Source organism: Vipera berus (assembly GCF_964194415.1).
Source record: "Vipera berus genome assembly, chromosome: 13".
Taxonomy (NCBI): domain Eukaryota; kingdom Metazoa; phylum Chordata; class Lepidosauria; order Squamata; family Viperidae; genus Vipera; species Vipera berus.
In genome coordinates, this window is record NC_138216.1 from 17,025,866 (window position 1) to 17,047,445 (window position 21,580).

The 21,580-nt window shown below is 46.3% G+C and overlaps 1 protein-coding gene across 1 annotated transcript in view; it reads right to left on the bottom strand.

Annotated features, from left to right (window-relative positions):
• Positions 1-21,580, bottom strand: part of RAB26 (RAB26, member RAS oncogene family) — a gene marked incomplete at its 5' end in the record, with an annotated part of 204,791 nt that overhangs the window by 24,843 nt on the left and 158,368 nt on the right. The window contains one exon of the mRNA XM_081337848.1: positions 13,520-13,572. Coding sequence (XP_081193974.1) covers positions 13,520-13,572 — 53 coding nt within the window. The remainder of the gene's footprint in view (positions 1-13,519; positions 13,573-21,580) is intronic.

The window sequence follows — 21,580 nt, forward strand, 5'->3', positions numbered from 1 at the left end:
GAATGCAAGGATTTATATTCCTTGCAGTCCTCTGGTCGTTAGCGCTCTTTCTGAGAGTCGTTGAGGCCACATGGAGGTTTACCTACGGTATGTCCTCAGGGTCACCTGAATCCTGTAGTCTGCAATTTTTTTCCTTCGCACCATTTGAAAGGTGTCCATCCCAAAATGCATAGCTAGATGTCTATGGAGATTCTCAGTCCTCCAGGTCACGGTTGTCCCAAAAGTGCTTTCTTTCAAAAGGCAACTGGACTTTCTTGTTTTGCTTGAAGATGTTTTGCTTTTCATCCAAGAAGCTTCTTTAGTTTGGACTGAATGGCGAAGAATGGAACAAACTGGTGGTTTCACGGTTGGGAGGAACCCTTTGTAAAGTTGTACAGTCGTACCTGTCCCTTATTCCTGTCCTTTGTTTCTCACCTTGAAAGAACTAGCTCTCCTTCCATATCACCATCTCCTCCTCCTGCTGCCCCCAGGCTGTTGTTTCTCCCTTGTTTTCCCGTTGTCTGTCCTGGAAGGACATGGTAATTTTCCATGGCTTCTGTTTCTGCTGAGGCTCAAGAATCCCCTTGGGAAGTAGAATTCCCATCTTCTGTGTCCCAACCCAGGTAATCGCAGAGGATGTCTCATGCTGGGGATGGCATCCAACCCTGTGACCTTGTTCGGGTGCTCCTTCTCCAAACTAACACTGCCCCCTTTCCAGGGGAGGAAGAGGGAGGAAGAGGGAGCCTGTCCCGACAACTGGCAGACAATGAGGGAATTTCTATGTCAGGTTTCTCATTTCAGTAGAACTTCCTGTCCAGAAACCCAGTCCTCCAGGTTCGTGGGTGGAGGGGAAGAGGAGGTGTAAGTTCATCCCATCAATGGTGTTCTGCCCCCTCCCCTCCTTGCCCCGGGTCCCAGAAGAGTGTCTGACGGTTTCAGGAGGGGGAGATAGGTTTCCTGTTAACCTCTAACACTCTGTTTGCTAAGTGTGGCTTCGTTTTCCCGTCTCTGCAGAAGTGACAGGTACAGAGGACAGTGAGAAGACCAGAGCTTCTGTAGGTATGGAAAAGGTTTATTGAAGGGGGGGCATGGACACCTGCTACTTCCCAATATCTTTCTTGGTTGGGCATCTGAATCTGCCTTTCCAGTGCCAGGATTCCAAATACAATCTGCCCTGAATCTCACCTCGTCCCAAGATGGAAGTGGGCAGAAGATCCTAAGAGCTAAGGAACCATTCCATGAGAAAACAATGCCAGATACGTACATTTTTGTGGCCCTTTCAAGTTGTAGACAAAAGTTCTCCGAGTGAATCTCTCTTTCTTTCTTCTTTCTTTCTTTCTTTCTTTCTTTTTCTTTCTTCTTTCTTTCTTTCTTTCTTTCTTTCTTTCTTTCTTTCTTTCTTTCTTTCTTTCTTTCTTTCTTTCCCTTCCTTCCTTCCTTCCTTCCTTCCTTCCTTCCTTCCTTCCGCTCATTTTAAATTTCTTTGCCTCTCATCTCGTCTACTCAAGAGCCAAATAAACCATCCAGCAACAAGGGCAATGAGGGAAGTTAACTTGTTTGCAGGAAATCTTGTCAAGATCCAGAGGTTCTTAGGGAACTGTTGCTCTGCCTGAAGTTCCTTGAAAGCTAAGTAATGCTTAGAAATGGTAGCCATTCCAGGCTTGAGATGCCAGCATGTGAAAACTGTAGAATAGATGAATGAGTTGCTACCCAAGTTTCCAAAATCAAAACACACAATCTAAGGAGGGGGCGAGATTCATACCACTTTTATTCCCACCAAATCAGCATCAATAAGAATAGTTAGCCGGTAAGGTAAGGTAAGGTAAGGTAAGGTAAGGTAAGGTAAGGTAAGGTAAGGTAATCTTTATTGTCATTTTTTTACTGTGGGCACAACGGCACATATCAAAAATGAAATTTAGTTTCCTGCTCTCAAAAGTGAAACATACATGACACATACCTAAAACATACTATATACAACATATGTATAGACCCACACCCCTACATATACATAACAATAAAATATTAACTACTGTCCATCTTGAATATATAATATATATGCCAATTCATCTCCAATACCATAGAAGAAACCACATCGAGCGGTGGAGGTTCTTGAAGTTACAAAGGGTGAGCTGAAGGGTTAATTTTTTTTGGAAGTATTTAAAAACTGGCTCCAACCTCTACCACCTGTGTAGGGAAGGCAAAGTTGTGCAGGACTGCGGAATCTAGGAAATTGCTGTGGAACCAGAATCTATCAAGACTTAAAGGTTTATTACAGACAGTTTGGGAGTGAAGAATAATATGAAAGATCAAGTACCAGAATCGAGTAAACTCCTTAATTAGTTTGTTAATAAGTCAGATTGCCTCAGACTGGTAAATTTAATAGGACTATCTGTATTGTATTGTATCCAATTCTGGTCACCACAATACAAAAAAAAGATATTGAGGCTCTAGAAAGAGTGGAGAGAAAAGCAATAAAGATGATTAAGGGGCTGGAGGCTAAGCCATACCGCAAAGTGCTGAGGGAAGTAGGTATGTCAAGTTTAACAAACAGAAGGCTTAGGGGAGGCATGATAGTTGTCTTCCAATACCTGAAGGGCTGTCACAGGAAAGAGGGCATCGATTTATTCTCCATAGCACCTGAGGGCAGGACAAGAAGCAATGGATGGAAGCTTGTTAAAGAGAGATCCTATCTGGAACTAAGGAGAAATTTCCTGACAGTGAGAACCATCAATGGAGCAGCTTGCCTCCCAAAGTTTTGTGCACTCCATCACAACCATTTGTCCAGGATGGAATAAGGACTCTTTTCTTGGACAGGGGGTTGGATTAAAAGACCTCCAAGATCCCTTCCAGCCTTATGATTCTAGGAAGTGGCCAAAACAACACAATATAAATATGAAGACATCTTTAATGAATGAATGAATGAACCTTTATTGTCAAAGTACAACCATGTATACACTGAGATTGGCTGAGCCTCCCTTCGTGCCCCCTCCCCCAACTCACAGAGACAACAAACCCTCCATCTTATTACACCATGTGAGCTAATTGCACAACACACCGGCCTCGCAAGTCAATCATACATAAAGTTTATAAAATTACGTCCCGTTCAAGAGCCTGACAGCCCATGGATAGAAGCTGTTCTTCAGCCTGTTGGTATGGCTGGCTATACTCCTGTATCTCCTACCCGATGGTAGGAGAGTAAAGAGATACCGTCCAGGGTGTGAGTCATCCCTGACAATTTTCCTCACTCTTCCAAGGCAAAGAGCCCTGGCGATGTCATCCAGCGGTGTCAGGGGACAGCCCACAATGTCTTGTGCTGTTCTCACCACCCTCTGTAATGCTTTCCTATCCGCGGCTGTCAGACCAGCATACCAAACCACAATACAGTACGAGAGGACGCTCTCTATAGTAGACCAGTAAAAGAGGATCATTAGCCGTTGTTCTACCCTGTTCTTTCACAAGATCCTGAGGAAGTGGAGTCTCTGTTGGGCCTTTCTGGCCACCTGGGTTGTGTTAACTTTCCAGGTAAGAACTTCACAGAGGTAGACTCCCAGAAATTTAAAGGAGGAAACTCTCTCCACACAGCCCCCCCCCATGTAAAGTGGGGCAGGTTCCTCCTTTTTTCTCCGGAAGTCTAACACCATCTCTTTCGTCTTGCCGATGTTTAGGTGCAAGTTGTTGTTACTACACCATATGGATAGTTTTTGTACCTCCGCCCTATATGCTGTCTTATCCCCACCTGTAATAAGACCCACCACAGTTGTATCATCTACGAACTTGATTATTGCAGTGGATGGGTCAGATGATACACAATCATAAGTGTATAAAGAGTACAGGTAGGGGCTAAGCACGCAGCCCTGTGGCGAGCCGGTGCAAAGCTTCAGGTGGGTGGATAAAACAGACCTGACCCTCACTGTTTGTACCCGATCCCTAAGAAAGTCTTGAATCCAATCGCAGGTAGAGGGGGAAAATTTCAAGTCAGTCAGCTTCTCAATGAGAGTGCTCGGCAAAATGGTGTTGAAAGCCAAGCTGTCACCAACAAAAAGCATCCTGACATAGCTTCCAGGTTTCTCAAGATGGCTTGCTACAGAGTATAGAGCAGTAGCTATGGCATTGTCTGTCGACCTGTTCCCCCTATAGGCAAATTGATGTTTGTCAAAATCCAGTGGGAGGCATGTCCTGAGATGTTGGAGAACCAGTCTTTCGAAGCATTTCATGATTACAGACGTTAATGCAACAGGTCTGTAGTCATTCAGGCTACTGCAGTATTCTTTGGGACTGGGACAATGGTAGCTGCTTTCAAGCATGATGGTACACATGCAGTTTGCAAAGAGATGTTAAAGATCCTTGTCAGGACCCCTGCTAATTGGTCGGCACAATTCCTAACCACTATCCCCAGCACCCCATCTGGGCCTGCGGCTTTGCTGGGATTCACAGCCTTCAAACCAGTTCTCACTTGGTCTTCAGATAGGTGAGTTGCTGAAAATCAGAAGGCCGGCCAGCAGAGGCTACGGAGTCTGGTCTTTTTACCTTGTAGTGAGCAAAGAAGATATTCAGCTCCTCTGCCAACGAGGCATTGGTATTATCCGTGTTCCTCGTACTGCCCTTGTGGTTGGTTAAGTGCTGCAGTCCCTGCCACACTTGCTTCGGATTGTTGTCTGCTAGTTGGTTCTCCACCTTGTGTTTATATTGCTGTTTCGCCATCCTAATGCCTCTTCTGAGATTTGCCCTGGCCTCTCTGTATGTGTTCCTGTCCCCTGCCTTAAAGGCAGAATCCCGGGCTCTCAGGAGTGTTTGTACTTCTGCAGTTATCCAGGGTTTGCAGTTCCCGTAAACTCTAATGAAGTGTCTTCAGTAAAGATCACGCAAGACAGCTGGCTCAAGTTAACAACCTTTAATGGTGAGGAACCGGGCGCCGACAGACTTACAGCGCCTACTTTTATACTCCAGCTGGCACGCTGGCGACCAATCCGAACCGCGCCGGTTTCCCGCAGCCAGCGAGGACCAATCAGCGGCGGCTGGCTTGGACAGCTGGAGCTGTCACTGTTAGCCACACCTGCGCTGTTTACCTGCGCTCTGACAGCTGAGAGTTGTCAAATCGTCGCATCTGCGCATTAGCCCTCGGCAGCTTTTGACAACTGTCAAAAGCTGCGGCGTGTTCCAGACCGGGTTTACCTCATAACTCTTTTCATGTAATACATAACTATAACATTCATACATAACATTCATACATAACATTAATACATAACATCTAATGCACTTTTCTGTTGTCACACTATCAGTGCATGTTTTAATATAAGAGAGTACGGCATACGTGTATGCATTCAGGTCTTGATCTTCGAATACACTCCAGTCAGTGGTTTCAAAGCAGTCCTGCAACTGACTGAGCACCCACTGGCCAGGTTTTGACCCTTTTCATGACTGCCTGAGTTTTTTTCCTGAGACGGACATACTTTGGGCACAACAGGAGTGAAAGATGGTCGGATGTACCCAGGTGGGGGAGAGGGAATGCTCTGTGTGCCTGTTTCAGATTAGAGTACACGTGGTCTAAAGTGTTCTTCCCTCTGGTGGAAAATTGCATATACTGTACAAACTTGGGGAGAACTGTCCAGACAAGCTTGATTGAAGTCCCCAGCCACGACAAGAGCACCTTCTGGGTGAGTTTGCTGCTGCCTGGAGATGACGTCATACAGCTTGGAAAGTGACGTGCTGACATTGGCATCAGGTGGAATGTAAACAGCTGTAATAATTACCACAGTAATTTCTCTAGGCAGATAAAAAGGCCTACATATGACAGTCGACTCTGTTTCTCTGCAGCCAACAATGGGGTCTTGCTGGCTCTCAGCTTCATGAACAGGCCATCCCAAGACTCTGAGGAATGGACAGAGCGAAGGGTCCATGGGATGGAACCTCTCCTTCCCATCTTCAGCTTGCCATCATGCTTTGAGTCTTCTGTCACACAAAGCTTCCAGGTTTCTTGGGATAGTTTGTATTAAGCTAATATATCTGATGAAGATATAACATGTGCACATTGGACAAAATACCCCAGGAAATTTATTAACAATCTCAAAGGAGGGATAACTATCATGCTGACTGAGGAATTCTGGAAGTTGAAGTCCCCAAGTCTTAAAGTCGCCTAATTTGAAGACCCCCGTTCTAAGAAGATCACACGTTGAGCACTGGCCAAGACTGTGACGCAGCTGTTAAAAAGGAAAACTGTGTGCTACTTTGGGATGTAATAAGATCAGCGTAAGAGCACATGTCACAGGAAGATACTGTCTGAATTTTTTCTGCCTTCATCAAGGGCCACCTGGAATACTGCATTCAATTCTGGGTACCACAATCTCAAGAGGACATTGGCCATCAATTGCTCAGAGGATGGCTGCTGAGTATCGGAGCAGCTCTCTGTTGTAGTGTTAGGAAAAATGTCTTGGTATATAAGCTTTTTTCCCCTCTAAAATAAATTGATTCATTTGCTGTAAACAATTTCCATAGCTGCCCATTACGCTACTGAGTGAGTCTGGGGAGCAAGCAAGAAATTAAAACCAGAGAACAACAGAACTCGATTAATTAAAAAAGCTTTAAAACAACTAGCAGTCAATACATCATGTGCCAGAGGTCCAAAAGAACAATTCTATCTTGCACTCTACGAAAAAACAACAAATCCAAGCAAGCAACAGGGCTCCCTTAATACTCCTAAGAGAATTGCATGACTGCAAGATGGGCAGCATATGATGAGGTTAACCATCTAGTCGTGTCTGACACTTGGTGATTCGGGCAGCACATAAATTTAATAAATAAATAAAACCTGGCCCAATTGCCCAAGGCACAACCAGATCTTTAATGCATTACCAAAAAGCCAAGAGATTACCTTGCAAGGCAGGCACCATGGCACTGTGCCAACTTGGTGCCCCAAGCCCAAATGCTCCTGACTCTGCGCTACACCATTGCATAGTTTTGCTTCACTTTGGTAAGTCTGTTGTTTGGTGCTAGCCAACCATGGCTTCTTCAACAAACCACTGTTAAACAAATTGTTATTTTCTATTTGAAGAGGATGTCCCAAGCCAAACAGAGTTCACTAATACTTCTTTAGATTTTTTTTTACAGAAAATGTAACTATTATTAAATTGGCTTATTAGCATGAAATCAGAATGGCCAGAAACAGCCTCCCTCCATCCTGTACCACCAGCTCCTTAACCACCATCCTGCTCTCCTCCTTGTAAAAAAAAGGGGGGGGAGAGGGAGGTTCATGCAGAGGGAAGAAGAAAGGTCCAATCAGATATTCCCATTTCCCTCATTCAACCCTCAGACTCGTTCTATGTGTACCTCTGTAGGAATCTGAAATGCTACAAATGCTATAAAACTGCATCCAGTTTTGGTCACCACAATGTAAAAAAGATGTTCAGACTCTGGAAAGAGTGCAGAGAAGAGCAACAAAGATGATTAGGGGACCGAAGGCTAAAACATATAAGGAACAGTTGCTGGAATTGGGTAGGTCTAGTTTAAAGAAGAGAAGGACCAGGGGGAACATGATAGCGGTGTTCCAATATCTCAGGGGTTGCCACAAAGAAGAGGGAGTCAAGCTATTCTCCAAAGGCCAGACAAGAAGCAACGGATGGAAAATAACCAAAGAGAGAAGCAACCTAGAATCAAGGAGGAATTTCCTGACAGTTAGAACAATTAACCAGTGGAACCACCTGCCTCCAGAAGCTGTGAATGCTCCAACACTGGAGGTTTTTAAAAGGAGACTGAACAGTCATTTGTCTGAAATGGTATAGGGTTCCTGCCTGAGCAGGGGGTTGGATTAGATGACCTCCAAGGTCCCTTCCAACTTTATTATTATTATTAAATCTCCCCAACCTTCTTTCTCTGTTCCAGTCTGCAGGACTTTTTCCCAATCTTCTGAGAACTGCCGTTGTCCACTTCTCCATTCCTCAAACTGGTAAACAGCATTCCAGATGAGGTTGAGTGTGCAGAATAAAACAGAAATGTCTGATGCACTGGAAATTAACTTGCTATTGATTCAGCCTCCAATGGCACCGGCCCCTTCCCGAAGCTGCAGCACCCAGCTGTCTCGTGTTCAGCGTACAGGTGATTGCAGTCCTAAGACCTCTCTCACACAAACTCACCCCTGCTTCCCTCTTGCATTGCAGGTTTCCTGAAGGCTTCTGCTAACCATGGCTTGCAGATTACGGCTGAAGAGGCCAGGGAGGGCCATTGGGAAAGGGGGATGGAGAAGGCTCCAAGTCTTAGGGAAACTGAAATGGCATCAACTCCTGAGTCTGTGCTGCAGGAGGCAGACAACAGCAGCCTCTTCCAAAGCTGGGCAGAGGTGAAGGTTGGGTTAAATGCCACTTTGCAGCAGAGCCATGCCTATGAATCCGTCTGCCTTGAGTACTGAAAACGACACCAAGGGATGTTTGGGGCACAATTACTGCCTGAAATTTGCAGAGGCTGATAAGGATGCCAATGGTGTCCACGCACAGCTGAACAAGAGGAACAAACGCAGGCTTACATTTAGGAGTAATTCCCCCGGGGACTTGAAAACACATACACACACACACACAGTTTCAACCATTTGATTGCTCAGCTGGGCTATGTGCCCGAATTCACTGCAGCCCTGCTTGTAAATTCCCTGGCCAAGAAAGTTTCTGGGGAATTGTAGCAAATTATTCCATTCATGCCAGGTAATTTTGTGCTGCATCATTGTCTCAAAACAGCACTTCCCAACCTGGGCAATGTTGAGATGTGTGGCCTTCAACTGCTGAAAATCTTAGCAATAGCCATGTTGGCTGGGAATTCTGGGAGCTGAAGTACACACATCTCAAAGGTTGGTGCATTTTAAGCAGGCGAAGTTCTGTGGCCAAAGAGGATGCATTTCTCTTTGAATGCCAAAATACCAAACAGGAAATCTACAGACCTTCTCCAGCTACAAACCTGATCCAGTTTTTGGTTCTGCCTTCTTTCCTGCTTAGAAATCACTAAGGCAGATCCCTCAGCTGGATCCCTCTGTGCCTGACTTAATTTAAAAATAAATAGCAAACACTGAGAATTGGTTCAAGCAGAGAATGGGAAGATTGGCTAAATTTTGCCCCCCAGAGCCGAGTCTATGTGTAAAACAAGCCCTGCACCTCCCTCCCAATGGCTGAACTCTAACCATAACAGAATAAATAAGATAAAACCAGCCATTCACTGTGCACAATGGGCCCCCTCCAGCCTCAGCATCCGAGGCCAGGATCTTCTTCCATTGCACATGTTCAAAGCAGCTCCAGTTCTTCCCTCCTGAAGCAGCACAAAAGGTTGAGACTCCCAAAGAGAGACACCCCAAAAGAGAAGAGCAGCTCTCGGGGATTACATAAACCAGCAACCCAGGCCCCCTTGGACATGGCACAGGGGATGGCAAGTGGAAACAAAGGCATCCCAACGCGAGAGAATGAACTCCGCTGGGCTGGAGGTTGTGAATTTGTGTTCACCAGCAGCGGAAAGTATTTAATTCGGCAGATGTCTAATTCTTTATTTGCTATTTGCAGAGGAGAGAGCACTGCAATTATCAGCCCACTCGATAAACATCTAACTTTGCACGGACAAAGATGCCAGGCAATGCCAAAGGACATAGTACAAGGTCAGCAGAAGGGCGGCATATTACGGAGCGCTAAGAGGCAGAGGGAGGAAAGGGGCTGAGCCCCACGTTCAAGAAGAAGAAGGCCATAAAGCCTCCTGCAAGTCCCATTTGGGAGAAGTGGTTCAGGCAACTCACAGCATAAGAGCACTCTTCTCGGTGAAAACCACAGCCAGGCCATTTAAGTGCTGAGAGAGTTCCGTTTGTTTATTTGAATTTATCAGCCACCCAACTCCAATGGACTCTGGGCACGAGAATCATCTTGGTAGACATCACAAAATTCTACCTGGGCCCTGGACAAGTGGCTTCTCTGTGGAGCTGCTGCCCCAAGGCAGGCCCACCACGGGTCAGAGCTGGGGCTGGTTGTTGGGTCAAATGCAAGCCAGGAGAGGGGATGCAGAGAGGCAGAATGAAAAGGAGCCCCTGCCTTTTCCAGGTACCCCAACCTCTAGCCTATATGACAACTGGCACGTCAGACCCAGATCTCAGTAGTTATGTCTGGATCCAACTCTCAAGCCCTGGCTGACTCCTGGGATGTGTGGAGTTATTTTTTAACCAACAGGTGTGTCCCTATTTCCCCCTCTTTGAGATAGAGCTCCATCACTTGCACTTCTGAAGACAAAGATCAGCTCTGGTGACGCAACCCATCTCATGACCTTTCACTGGAGGGACAGGCAAGGGTGGTCCCTTCCGGTGGTTCCCCCAGGTTTGCTAGGGCTGATGGAAGTGCTGGGCCACCTGGTCTCTCTCTGCTCTCAAGCACCAAGAGAGCAATTGTCCCAGGGATGCCCAGGACTCGCAGAAACCTGGAGACCTGCTGTCATTGCAGCTCAGTCTGGAACAGCAAAGCAAGACAGCCTTTGAGAACAAGGAGGAGCCACAGTTCCTGGAACCACCCTTTGCACTTTCCAATCACAAGCTGAAGGAAAGTCCCAGCCCTGGATCACTCATGGATCCAGTCCTTTTCAAATACAGTATTTTAATTCCCCAAAAAGAACAAGCATTCCAGATGGATGGGCCTCGGTTAAGGGGAACGCAGCGTCTGGGGAAGCAGAAAGGCAGAGGAAGTAGGACAGTGTTTCTCAACCTTGTCAACTTAAGACAGGTGGACTTCAACTCCCAGAATTCCCCAGCCAGCATGCCAGTTCTGTCAGAGAACAATAAACATTTCTACTTTCCTCTGTATTCCAGGACCCAACTCTCTTTCAACAGGCAAAACCAGTATTTCTCAATCTTGGCAACTTTACAATGTGTGGACTCCAACTCCCATGCTGGTGGGGGAATGATGGGACTTGAAAGCCCACATAAAATTGACAAGACTGAGAAACTCTGATGTAGGGAAAGTCTGTTACACAAGTAGTCGCGGCCAGGGTTTGGGTTTTTCACAGCTAGCTGTTTATTTACTTGTTAGGCCTAATTTAGGGCTAATGCTATCACAGAGCGTTAGCAATTTTGCCACCAAAATTTGGTAGAATGATTGGACAGGTAATAAAGATATTATAAAAATATATTCAGAGGCCATGTGTCCAGAGCTCATGGGGCCCTGGATGGTCCCACCAGATTGCTCTGGAAAAAGGATGGTGGTGGTGGGGAATTGCAGGGTGAAAACTAAGTATCCCACCTTGGCTAAACAACAGCCAGCCATTTATTTCTTCCCAGAGATTTTTTACCATCCACATTCACTGTTCTGGGTTTTAACATGCAACTGTAATTCTAGCACATCTCATTCCTTTCTTATTCCTGTAAGTCCACTAATTCTGCACCTTTCGGTCTTCCTCCAGGCTCTCTGTGAATTGGTATTTATAAAAGGACAGGTAGATCCATCACAGTGGTTCCAATTGGCCAAAAGCTTTTCCAGATTTTCACTGAGTTATGGTTCCTTCACTGGGACTCTTCTTTCTTGACTGCAAAATGCTCTGCTTTTGTAACCTGCAAGCCCAAGTCATGTTCCAGATGAAGACACATCTGGAGATACAAAAGTTCCTGTTCCAAGTGCTGGAAACAATTTACTGCACCTGAAAACCCTCAATTTTGTCTCCAGGAGACTCTGGCCTATGAAATCTCTTCCACTGGTCAAATTCTGCAGAACAAAGTTGGTTCGCTCTCCCAGAAATGTCACATTTGGGCAACTGAAATCCACCTTAAAGAAATTGGCCACTAACAAGAAGTGTGGGAGAACCCTGCAAATTCCTCCAGGCAGTGAGAAAAGGGATTGAAAATACAGCAAAAGCTCTGGGAAGGGTTGGGGGGGGGGCAAACTGTTTTCCAAAGCACCAAAATGCAAGACAAGAAACAATGGATGGAAACTAACCAAGGAGAGAAGTAACCTAGAACTAAGCAGAAATTTCCTAACGTGAGAGCAGTCAACCAATGGAATAGCTGGCCTTCAGAAGCTGTAGGTGCTCCATCACTGGAGGCTTTCAAAAAAGAGACTGGACAGCCATTTGTCTGAAATGCTAGGGTCTCCTGTTGAAGCAGGGGGTTGGACTAGAAGATCTCCAAGGTTCCTTCCAACTCTGTTATTATTCTATGTTCTAAGTTGTGCAGAAGCCCTTTTATGCATCCGCACATGAACTTTAGGGGTCAGCTTGTCCAGCAGTAGCAGCATGCCAACAAGAATGGAGCTTCACTAGGAACCTCCACAGAGTTGACTGAGGTTGGAGACAAACAGTGGTGGCCTTGGGCTTCTCTCTGCCCCACAATCTTTGAAGTCCAGCTTGTTTTAGGTCAGGAGAAACCAGAAGAGAAGGATCCACCCAGAGAAAGCCACTAGTTGAGCTGTTTCCAGAAACTTCATCCCCATAAGAGGTCCCCCCCACCAATTTTTTAATCATTCACATCAGAAGAAATGGTGATCCCAAAATGCACAAGAGAGGGTGGAACGGTTTCGATTTTGCTCCTGGCATGCTACAGCTCCTCCTTTCTTTCGCTTTCTTTCATCTTTGAAGGAAGAGAGGATGAGAACCAGCAAGCCCATCATTGGGAAAAAGAGAAGTTCCAGGATCCAATCTGGGCTGGTCGTCAGAACCAGAGATTTGGTCTTCCGAGCTTTCAGATTACAGGGGAGAAAAAGGAAGGAACATGGTACAAGACCAACCACAGGGCACACCCTGCCATACATCCAAAACATTTAGGAAGCTGTAGAACGCAGCTTCTGAGATCTGCAAGTGGGCATCGCACACCGCCTAGAGGCTACCATACGAGGACAACTTATGGACTGTAAATATTGCTTGGAGGTGGAAGATACTTCCAATGTAATCTACAGAATCCGCTGCAAGAATTGCCCCAGTGACTATGTAGGACAGATGTGGAGGAAGCAAACCACCAGATTGCAAGAACACAAGTGAGTGGTCAGACGAGGAGACCCAAACTCATTGGTAGCCTCACATTGCAATGAATAAGGACATACATTCAATTTCACAGCTACTAAGACTGTTGGCCCAGGCGGTACAAAAATAGCCAGGGAAATGATTGAAGCCTGGGAAGCGGGCGCCTTGACAGTCAACAGGAGTGCTGATTGACCACCAGCTTATCAGGTGCTCAGGAGCCGAGGACTTGGCAGCACAAGAAAGCAACAGCCAATGACTTAATAGTTGGCCATCAACACCCCAATCAACATCTGAAAAGCCACAAACAAAAGGCACCATATAAATCCCACACACAGAATAGCACAAAGCACACACTCTGCTAGAGAGAAGTTCCCTGAGGATGGGCTTCAGCACGAGACCAAAAGCCCAGAAGACTAAATCTCAGATGGGATTCTGCAACGTTATCCTGGGACACAGATATTCGCCTTCATTCAGAAGAAGAGAATTGCCAAACAACCTTTGCCTGCTCTGCTGCAGGATTCATTTTGCATGGATTCAGTCTTTGGGCACCTGCATCTTTGAATAATATCAACTGTCTGGAGTCCTCAAGACTTACCTGGATGTTGTCAAAGGATGCTCGGTTTGTAACATCGTAGAGGAGCAGCAAAGCTGAAGAAAGAAGGAAAAAAAAGTTCAGAGCTAAAGGCTGTGCAGTTCAGCCATGTCAGCCACGTATATGTTGTATCTAGGAAATAACATCACAGAAATCTACATAACTTGTTCAGTTAGAGCACTTTTGCACTGCCTTTAGATTTGGTTACTTTTACACAAAAGACATCCAAAATGCCCTCTCTTCTCATTCATGTGGAGAATTTTATGCTCCATTGTGAGGTGATCTCACGATGGATCGTTAAAGGTGCTTCCAAGTAAAAGCATCACGCAGAGATGCAATCATATTAGCTTTATTCAATGATAGATCAAAGAGAAAGAAATACTTGGCATGAAAGCATTCATGCCTGCATGTGAGAGAGAAATAAAATAAAAACAAGCTAGCATTACATAACTAAAACAGAAGAAGAACTAGGAGCTAGGAGTAGAGGTAGAACTGGAAGGAGAACAAAGAGCAGCCCCTCGTGCAGAGGTATTTATGGGGGGTCTTGGTCCCTCCCTGACCATAAAACTCTCTCGCCAATGGGGCTGTCGGGTCTGAGACCCTTGGCTCATCAGTGGAAGCAAAGAAGCCTCTTTGCTCCCATCTGATGACCTTTTTGGGGAACTGCCAATGGCTGGCACAAAACATCTAACAATTCCCCTTCTTGCCAGCCAATGACAGGGACCAGTGAATGTATGTGAGGGGCGAGCAGGTGTCATAGACATGCATAAAAACATTCAGAAGGCCAAACACAAACGCTTACACAGAAGGTTGTGCCGGTCAATGGGAACAGGTTTGGTAAACAGATCAGCTATCTGGTCAGCTGTATTACAGTGCTCAACATGTATAAAACCCTCTTTCGCAAGCTGCCTGACATTTTTATAGCGTATGTCTATGTGGCGAGATCTAGAGCCTACTGCATAAGCGCCCGAGATTGCAATTGCTAAAGCTATGTCAGGTCTGCTCCAATTGCTGATGTATAGCAAGGAGCCAATCACAGATCTGTAAAGCGTGTTATCTGTGAACTCAGGACCGTCCTTAAGAGTGTGGTTGTAAAAGTCGGTTTGCATTGGGCTATGCGTAGGATTAGATTCTGTCATTTTGCATTTGGCCAGTAATTCCTCTATCTTTTCTTTTTGAGATAGAGCGAACCCCCCCTTAGTGGCCAAAATATGCACACCCAAGTACTTGTCAACCCGCCCCAAAGACTTCAGAGTAAACTTTTCTTCCAGGGCTTTGGCAAATTCATCACACCCTTCCTTGTCAGGCCCTACATATAATAGGTCGTCCACATAAACTAACACCCGTTCTGTGGTATTTTTGGAGTTGGTGAAGACGGCGTGTCTTCCTCCATGGGACTGGACGCATCTTCGTCTTGTTCCTCACTTTCGTCGGTGGCAGGGTACATGGTCACCTCTGGTGATGTCGTGGTCGGTGTGTCCTTGCTGGGTCGGTTGGCATATGGGCTCAGATCATTTGAGTGGATCTGAGTCCAATTGGAGTCCTCTTCGAAAGAGGCAGATTGGGAAGTCACAGGCCTGCCCCCTTCTCCCAGGAAACGATAGGCCTTGGAGCCAGGAGCATAGCCCAAGAACCTTAGTCTCTGGGAAACAGATCTCCCCTTCTTCCGCAGCTGCTTGGGGATGTGCACCCATGCATAGGAACCAAACACACGCAAATGTCCCAGATTTGGTTTCCTACCGTGAACCAGGAAATATGGGGTTTGGTTCACAACACTGCTCCAGGTGCGGTTTAAGGTGTAATTGGCGTAGTGGACCGCTTCTCCCCAGTATGATTCTGAGACAGCAGCGTCTGCAATTAGACTACGCATCATGGTTTGCAGGATTCCATTTCTTTTCTCAGCTACACCATTTTGCGAAGGGGTGAATGGTGCAGTAAGAAAATGGCGGATGCCCTTACGCCTTACCCAGTCCTGGAACTTTTGAGACATGAACTCAGCCCTGCGATCGCTCTGCAATTGTGCGATCTTGGTCTTGTACTGGGTCTCTATGAAGTTGTACATTGACTTTATGGCGTCAAAGGTTTCAGATTTTTCTGTGAGGGTATACACGTGGCCGTATCGTGAAAAATCATCAACGGCAGTAAGAAAATACTTTTTCTTTCCTAGGGATGGTGTGAAAGGCCCAACTAGGTCAACATGTACTAGTTGGTATGGGTACTGAGCCTTACGCAATGACACCTTTGGGGTAGGGGCAGCCTTCCTCTTTGTTTTCTTGCAAATGGCACAGTCCAGAAACACGTCACAATCCTTGAGCTGGACTCCCTCAGCAAATTCTCCCATTTTTTAACTACAGGGAAGCTTGCATGACCTAACCTTCTGTGCAATAAGTGTGCACACTTATCGTGGAGCGGCTTCCCCACTGACACCCTCTTGGCTCTAGTTGCTTTGAGTGGTGCTGCAGGTGCCTGCTGAGATTCAGGCTCCTTGCCCACACTGCCCTTGGAAAGCCTTGGGGCAGGCTGTGGTGGCTTGGGAGAAAAATATGGTAAGCCATTTATGATGGCAATATTTCCAATGACCTTCTGGTTCCGGGTGACATGACCTCCCCCCTTGCGAAATAAAACTTCCACTTTGTCATCGTCACATAATTTGGTAATGCTTAATAGGTTGTTGGCAATGGAGGGAGCATGCAAAACACCTTCAACTTTTCCAAGTCCAGGTACAGAAACAAAGCCCTCCCCAACAACTGAAGCAGTATCTCCATTTGCCACTTTGACAGATGAGTTAATTTTCTTTAACCTTTTAAAACCTTGACTCATATTAGTAATGTGAGAAGATGCTCCAGAGTCCAGTAACCATAAGTCAGTGGAGCTATCAGCCTTTGTTGTGGGGGTGAGGGAACAAGTATGCAGAAAATTTCCCTTGCCCCTGCCACGCCCCCTTCCTTGCCCCTTGCCCCTTACTTGATTGGGACCATGTTTAGGGGCTTGATGTTGATGGGGGCAGTCTTTCTTGAGGTGCTCCTCAGAACCACAGATGAAACACTTAAGTAGAGCATTAATTTGCTCTGAGTTGTGGCGCCCCCTTCTGGCATGCTGAGTGGTGACTCTGGCGTATTCTCCGGCATCTCGTCTCCTTCTATCCTCCTCGATGAGTCTCCCTGTGAGGTAGGACAGATTTATGTCTTCCCTCCTGACCGCTTCGAGTGAAACAATGAAATTGTTCCAACTCCTGTCTAGGGAAGCAAAAATGACCACCACCATGTTCGCATCAGTTACTGGGAAATTTCTGGACATCAATTCTGCCCTGAGTGCCTTTAATTTTGCAAGATGTTCAGGCATGCTGGCACCAAACCTCAGTCTGGTTGTATAAAGCTCAGTTGTATATCTGGTGATGGAACCAATGGTATCGCTGTTGAATAAATTGTATAATAGCTGCCAAACTTCATTAGCTTTGAGTCCCACTGGAATGCTGGAGAACAAGTTATTATCCAGCGAACTGAGCAGAGCAGAGTAAGCCTGCAGATGTCGCCACTCTTCTTGAGGTCCCCATGGGGGACGGGGTGGTTTCTGAACCATTTGTAGAGTCCCATTCTTTAAGAGATATACCTGTATATCTCTACTCCAACTGTTGTAATTCTCCCCCCCCAGTTGCAGCTTTTTAAAGTCGCTCGGAAGATTTGCTGTTGGAAAAAAGTCCCTCTCAGATCCATTTGCATAAATCTCAGAAATGTCCATCGACATAAAAGGGAAAGGGAAAGGAATCCCTCTAGTGGTCGAGGAGGGAATTTTTTCTTGATTATTTAGTAACTCCAAATGGGCGTGCCCGGAAACCATGTGATCCGGGGGAGGGCGTTGTTCAGGATTTTTCCCTTCTTCCCATGAGGCATTGGGGGGTGGAGCCCAGATTTGCCGGTTTGCAGTTGCTGCAATGATTCCTTCTGAGAATTGCAAGCACATGGATTTTCAGCATTGCCTGGTTTGCCTTGAGAAGCCCATCGCTGGTCCTGAAGACCTGAAGAGAAGGTGGGAGACCGCGGGGGTTGATCGTTGGGAGGCTCCAGGCTGGACCCCCCCCGGCAGTTGGGCCCTGGGGAGAGGATAGGAGGCCTGGGAGGGGGGCTGGGCACCCCCGATGCTGGGGCCGCTGTCTTGCTGGCCTCTAGGGCTGTAGTCAGGGCTTGTATGGCTGTCTCAAGAACTGTTGTAACAGTTTTGGCTGGACAGACCTCATTGCCATCATAGGATTTTAGGCTTTGTGGTGGGGAGGACCCAGGAATTTGCATGTTATTTTGGCCGGATGCCAGGGATTGCATGCTATTTCTGCTGGATGCCAGGGATTGCATGCTATTTCGGCTGGATGCCAGGGATTGCTGGCTTTCCAGGCTTAAAAGGGGCTTGTCTTTGTTAGACCGTGTGGGGTTACTGGGGGCCACCATCTTGTTTCCTGTGCCAGACCATGTGGGCGGAGCCATCTTGTTTCCGCTTGCCCCAGGAAACTGTAGCTCACAGCTGGGCAGGGGGGTTCACGCCAAAAGCCCTGGGGTCCCGGGGTCACTAAGGGTGGCGGGCGCCATATTTGGAGGCCTTGTGGTCGCTAGGGAAGGACTCACCAGGGGTTCTGAGGCTTTCTGAGCTGTTTCCTGGGCTGTCTTTCCCCTCCCCTGCATTGCAAAGATCTTTACAAGCAGCTCTTCACGTTCCTGTGCAGTCAGCTTACTCATGCGGCTTTTGGCTTCAGCCAGGTCCGTCTCTGCAGCATCTGAGCAATCTTGGGCAGTCTGCAAGCCTTCTATGTTTTCCTCTGTGGCGTTCAGGGGTAGAAAGGCATGCAGGGCACTCCCAGATGCTCTGCTGGATCCTCTGACGGGGTGGAGGTCATCTGTGCTCTCACCTGCAGCGGAGATTGCTTCAGGGGCTGAAGGCTTGGATGTAGGCAGGGACGCCGTCTTTGATCGATGACTTCTGGTCACGACGGGAGAGGTCCTGCCATCTGTTATAAATGGATTAGTGCTGGATCTTCCAGACATGTTGTTGGACTTGCTTGGAAGCGTTCCTTTAAACCATCCTCTGCTACCAACTTGTGAGGTGATCTCACGATGGATCGTTAAAGGTGCTTCCAAGTAAAAGCATCACGCAGAGATGCAATCATATTAGCTTTATTCAATGATAGATCAAAGAGAAAGAAATACTTGGCATGAAAGCATTCATGCCTGCATGTGAGAGAGAAATAAAATAAAAGCAAGCTAGCATTACATAACTAAAACAGAAGAAGAACTAGGAGCTAGGAGTAGAGGTAGAACTGGAAGGAGAACAAAGAGCAGCCCCTCGTGCAGAGGTATTTATGGGGGGTCTTGGTCCCTCACTGACCATAAAACTCTCTCGCCAATGGGGCTGTCGGGTCTGAGACCCTTGGCTCATCAGTGGAAGCAAAGAAGCCTCTTTGCTCCCATCTGATGACCTTTTTGGGGAACTGCCAATGGCTGGCACAAAACATCTAACATCCATCCCTTTTACTTTAGTGACTTCCAGTATTTTAGAATACCTTCCGAAGCATGAATTGCAGTGGCTGAAAATACTTACCTGGTTTGGGTGGTGGTGGTTAATGAGAGGATTTCAAAAACTCAGAAAAGGCATCCCTGATAAACTCTGACCAGTTTTGGAGGGGCTTAAGGAGCCAAGCTTAGGGTGCCCATTCAAACCCTAAAAGTTAAACTAACCTAAACATTTTGGCTCCTCCCACTTAGGAGAGGCCACACCCTCCACAGTTCCCAGGTGGAGCAGAAAGAGCAGGGAACACTGCCAAACTATTAATATCAAATCAAGGTATTAATATAATTAAAATATGTTATTAACATTTTCAAAATAAGCACTCAGCTAGAAATTTATTATTTCATATAAAGACCTCTGAACAGAAACAATCTTACAGACTTGGCATTAGTTCCTGTAAGTTTTGAATACCTGGGAAGATCCTGGAAAAGATAATCAAAAAACAGATCTGTGAACAACTAGAAGCAAACAAAGTTATAACCAGTAGCCAGCCTGGATTTGTTAAAAACAGATCATGCCAAACCAATCTTATTTTATTCTTTGACAAAGTGACTAAATTAATAGACCAGCGAAACGCTGTGGACATAGTATACCTAGACATCAGTAAGGCATTTGATAAAGTAGACCACAACCCACTGCTTGGTAAACTACAAATAGGTGGGATAGACAACAACACCATCAGATGGATCTGTAGCTGGCTGACAAACCATACTCAGCGAGTAGTCCTCAATGGCACTACATCCACATGGAGAGAAGTAAGCAGTGAGGTACCACAAGGCTCCGCCTTAGGCCCAGGACTCTTCAATATCTTCATCAATGACTTAGATGAGGGAATAGAAGGGGATCTCATCAAATTTGCAGATGATACTAAACTGGCAGGAATAGCCAACACCCCAGAAGACAAGCTCAAGATCCAAAAAGATCTTGACAGACTTGAACAATGGGCCCTATTCAACAAATTTTAATGTGGAGAAAAGCAAAGTTTTTCATTTAGGCAGGAAAAACCAAAGGTTTAAGTATAGATTAGACAAGATCCGGCTCAAAAACAGCCACTGTGAGAGGGACCTTGGAGTCTTAGTGGACAATCACTTGACTATGAGCCAGCAGTGTGCAGCAGCAGCCAAAAAAGCTAATACAATCCTGGGTTGTACAGTATAAAGAGAGGCATAGAATCAAGATCACATGAAGTATTAATACCGCTCTATAAAACCCTAGTAAGACCACACCTGGAATACTGCAGCCAGTTTTGGTCACCACAATCATAAAAAAGATGTTGAGAGTTTGGAAAAAAATTCAGAGAAGAGCAACTAAAACAATCCAAGGCCTGGAGACTAAAACATATGAAGAACGGCTGCAGGACTTGGGTCTGGCTCTCCTGCTTGAGCAGGGGGTTAGAATAGAATAGAGCTGGAAGGGACCTTGGAGGTCTTCTAGTCCAGTCCCCTGCTCAAGCAGGAGGACCTAAGCCATTTCAGACAAGAGGCTGTCTGGACTGTTCTTAAAAACCTCCACTGATTTCTGGTGGGAAGCTGTTCCACTGGTTAACTGTCCTCAGTGTTAGGAAGTTTCTCCTTAATTCCAGGTTGCTACTCTCTTTGGTCAGTTTCCAACCATTGTTTCTTGTCCTGCCCTCTGGTGCTTTGGAGAATAATGTGACTCCCTCTTCTTTCTGTCAGCCCCTCAAATACTGGAATACTGCTATCATGTCGCCCCTGTTTCTTCTTTTCTTTATACCATTCAGGACAAATGTATCTCCAATCTCCCTCCTCTCCCTCCAAATGTATGTTGACCCCATCCTCCTTGTGGCAGTCTCTCAAATACTGGAACGCTATCATGCCCACCCCCAGTTCTTTTTTTTCCCCACTGGACTAGACACACCCAGTTCCTTCATCAACAGCTACTGACTGTGGCCCAGAAAGGAGCAAGATCTAATCAACTGTAACTGATCTTGAAAGCAAACCACAATAAAATATAAAAAGGCAGAACTCTGATCACAATAATACTGACTTATTTGACCATACCTTCCCAACACCCCTGGCTGGTTAGCACCTCTGCATGGGTAAAGGTAAAGGTAAAGTTTCCCCCGCACATGCGTGCTAGTCGTTTCCGACTCTAGGGGCCGGTGCTCATCTCCGTTTCAAGGCCGAAGAGCCAGCGCTTGTCCGAGGACATCTCCGTGGTCATGTGGCCGGCATGACTAGACGCCAAAGGCGCACGGAATGCTGTTACCTTCCCACCGTAGTGGTCCCTATTTTTCTACTTGCATTTTTACGTGTTTTCGAACTGCTAGATTGGCAGAAGCTGGGACGAGTAACAGGCGCTCACTCTGTTACGCGGCACTCGGGATTCGACCCGCCAAACTGCCGACCTTCCGATCGACAAGCTCAGCGTCCTAACCCACTGAGGGACACCACAATAAATCCAGAATTGGAAGCCAGAATGAGAACTAAAAATGCCCCCCCATTGCATGTCAAACAAACCATACTAACGGAGGTCAGTAGAGGTCCCCTGGAA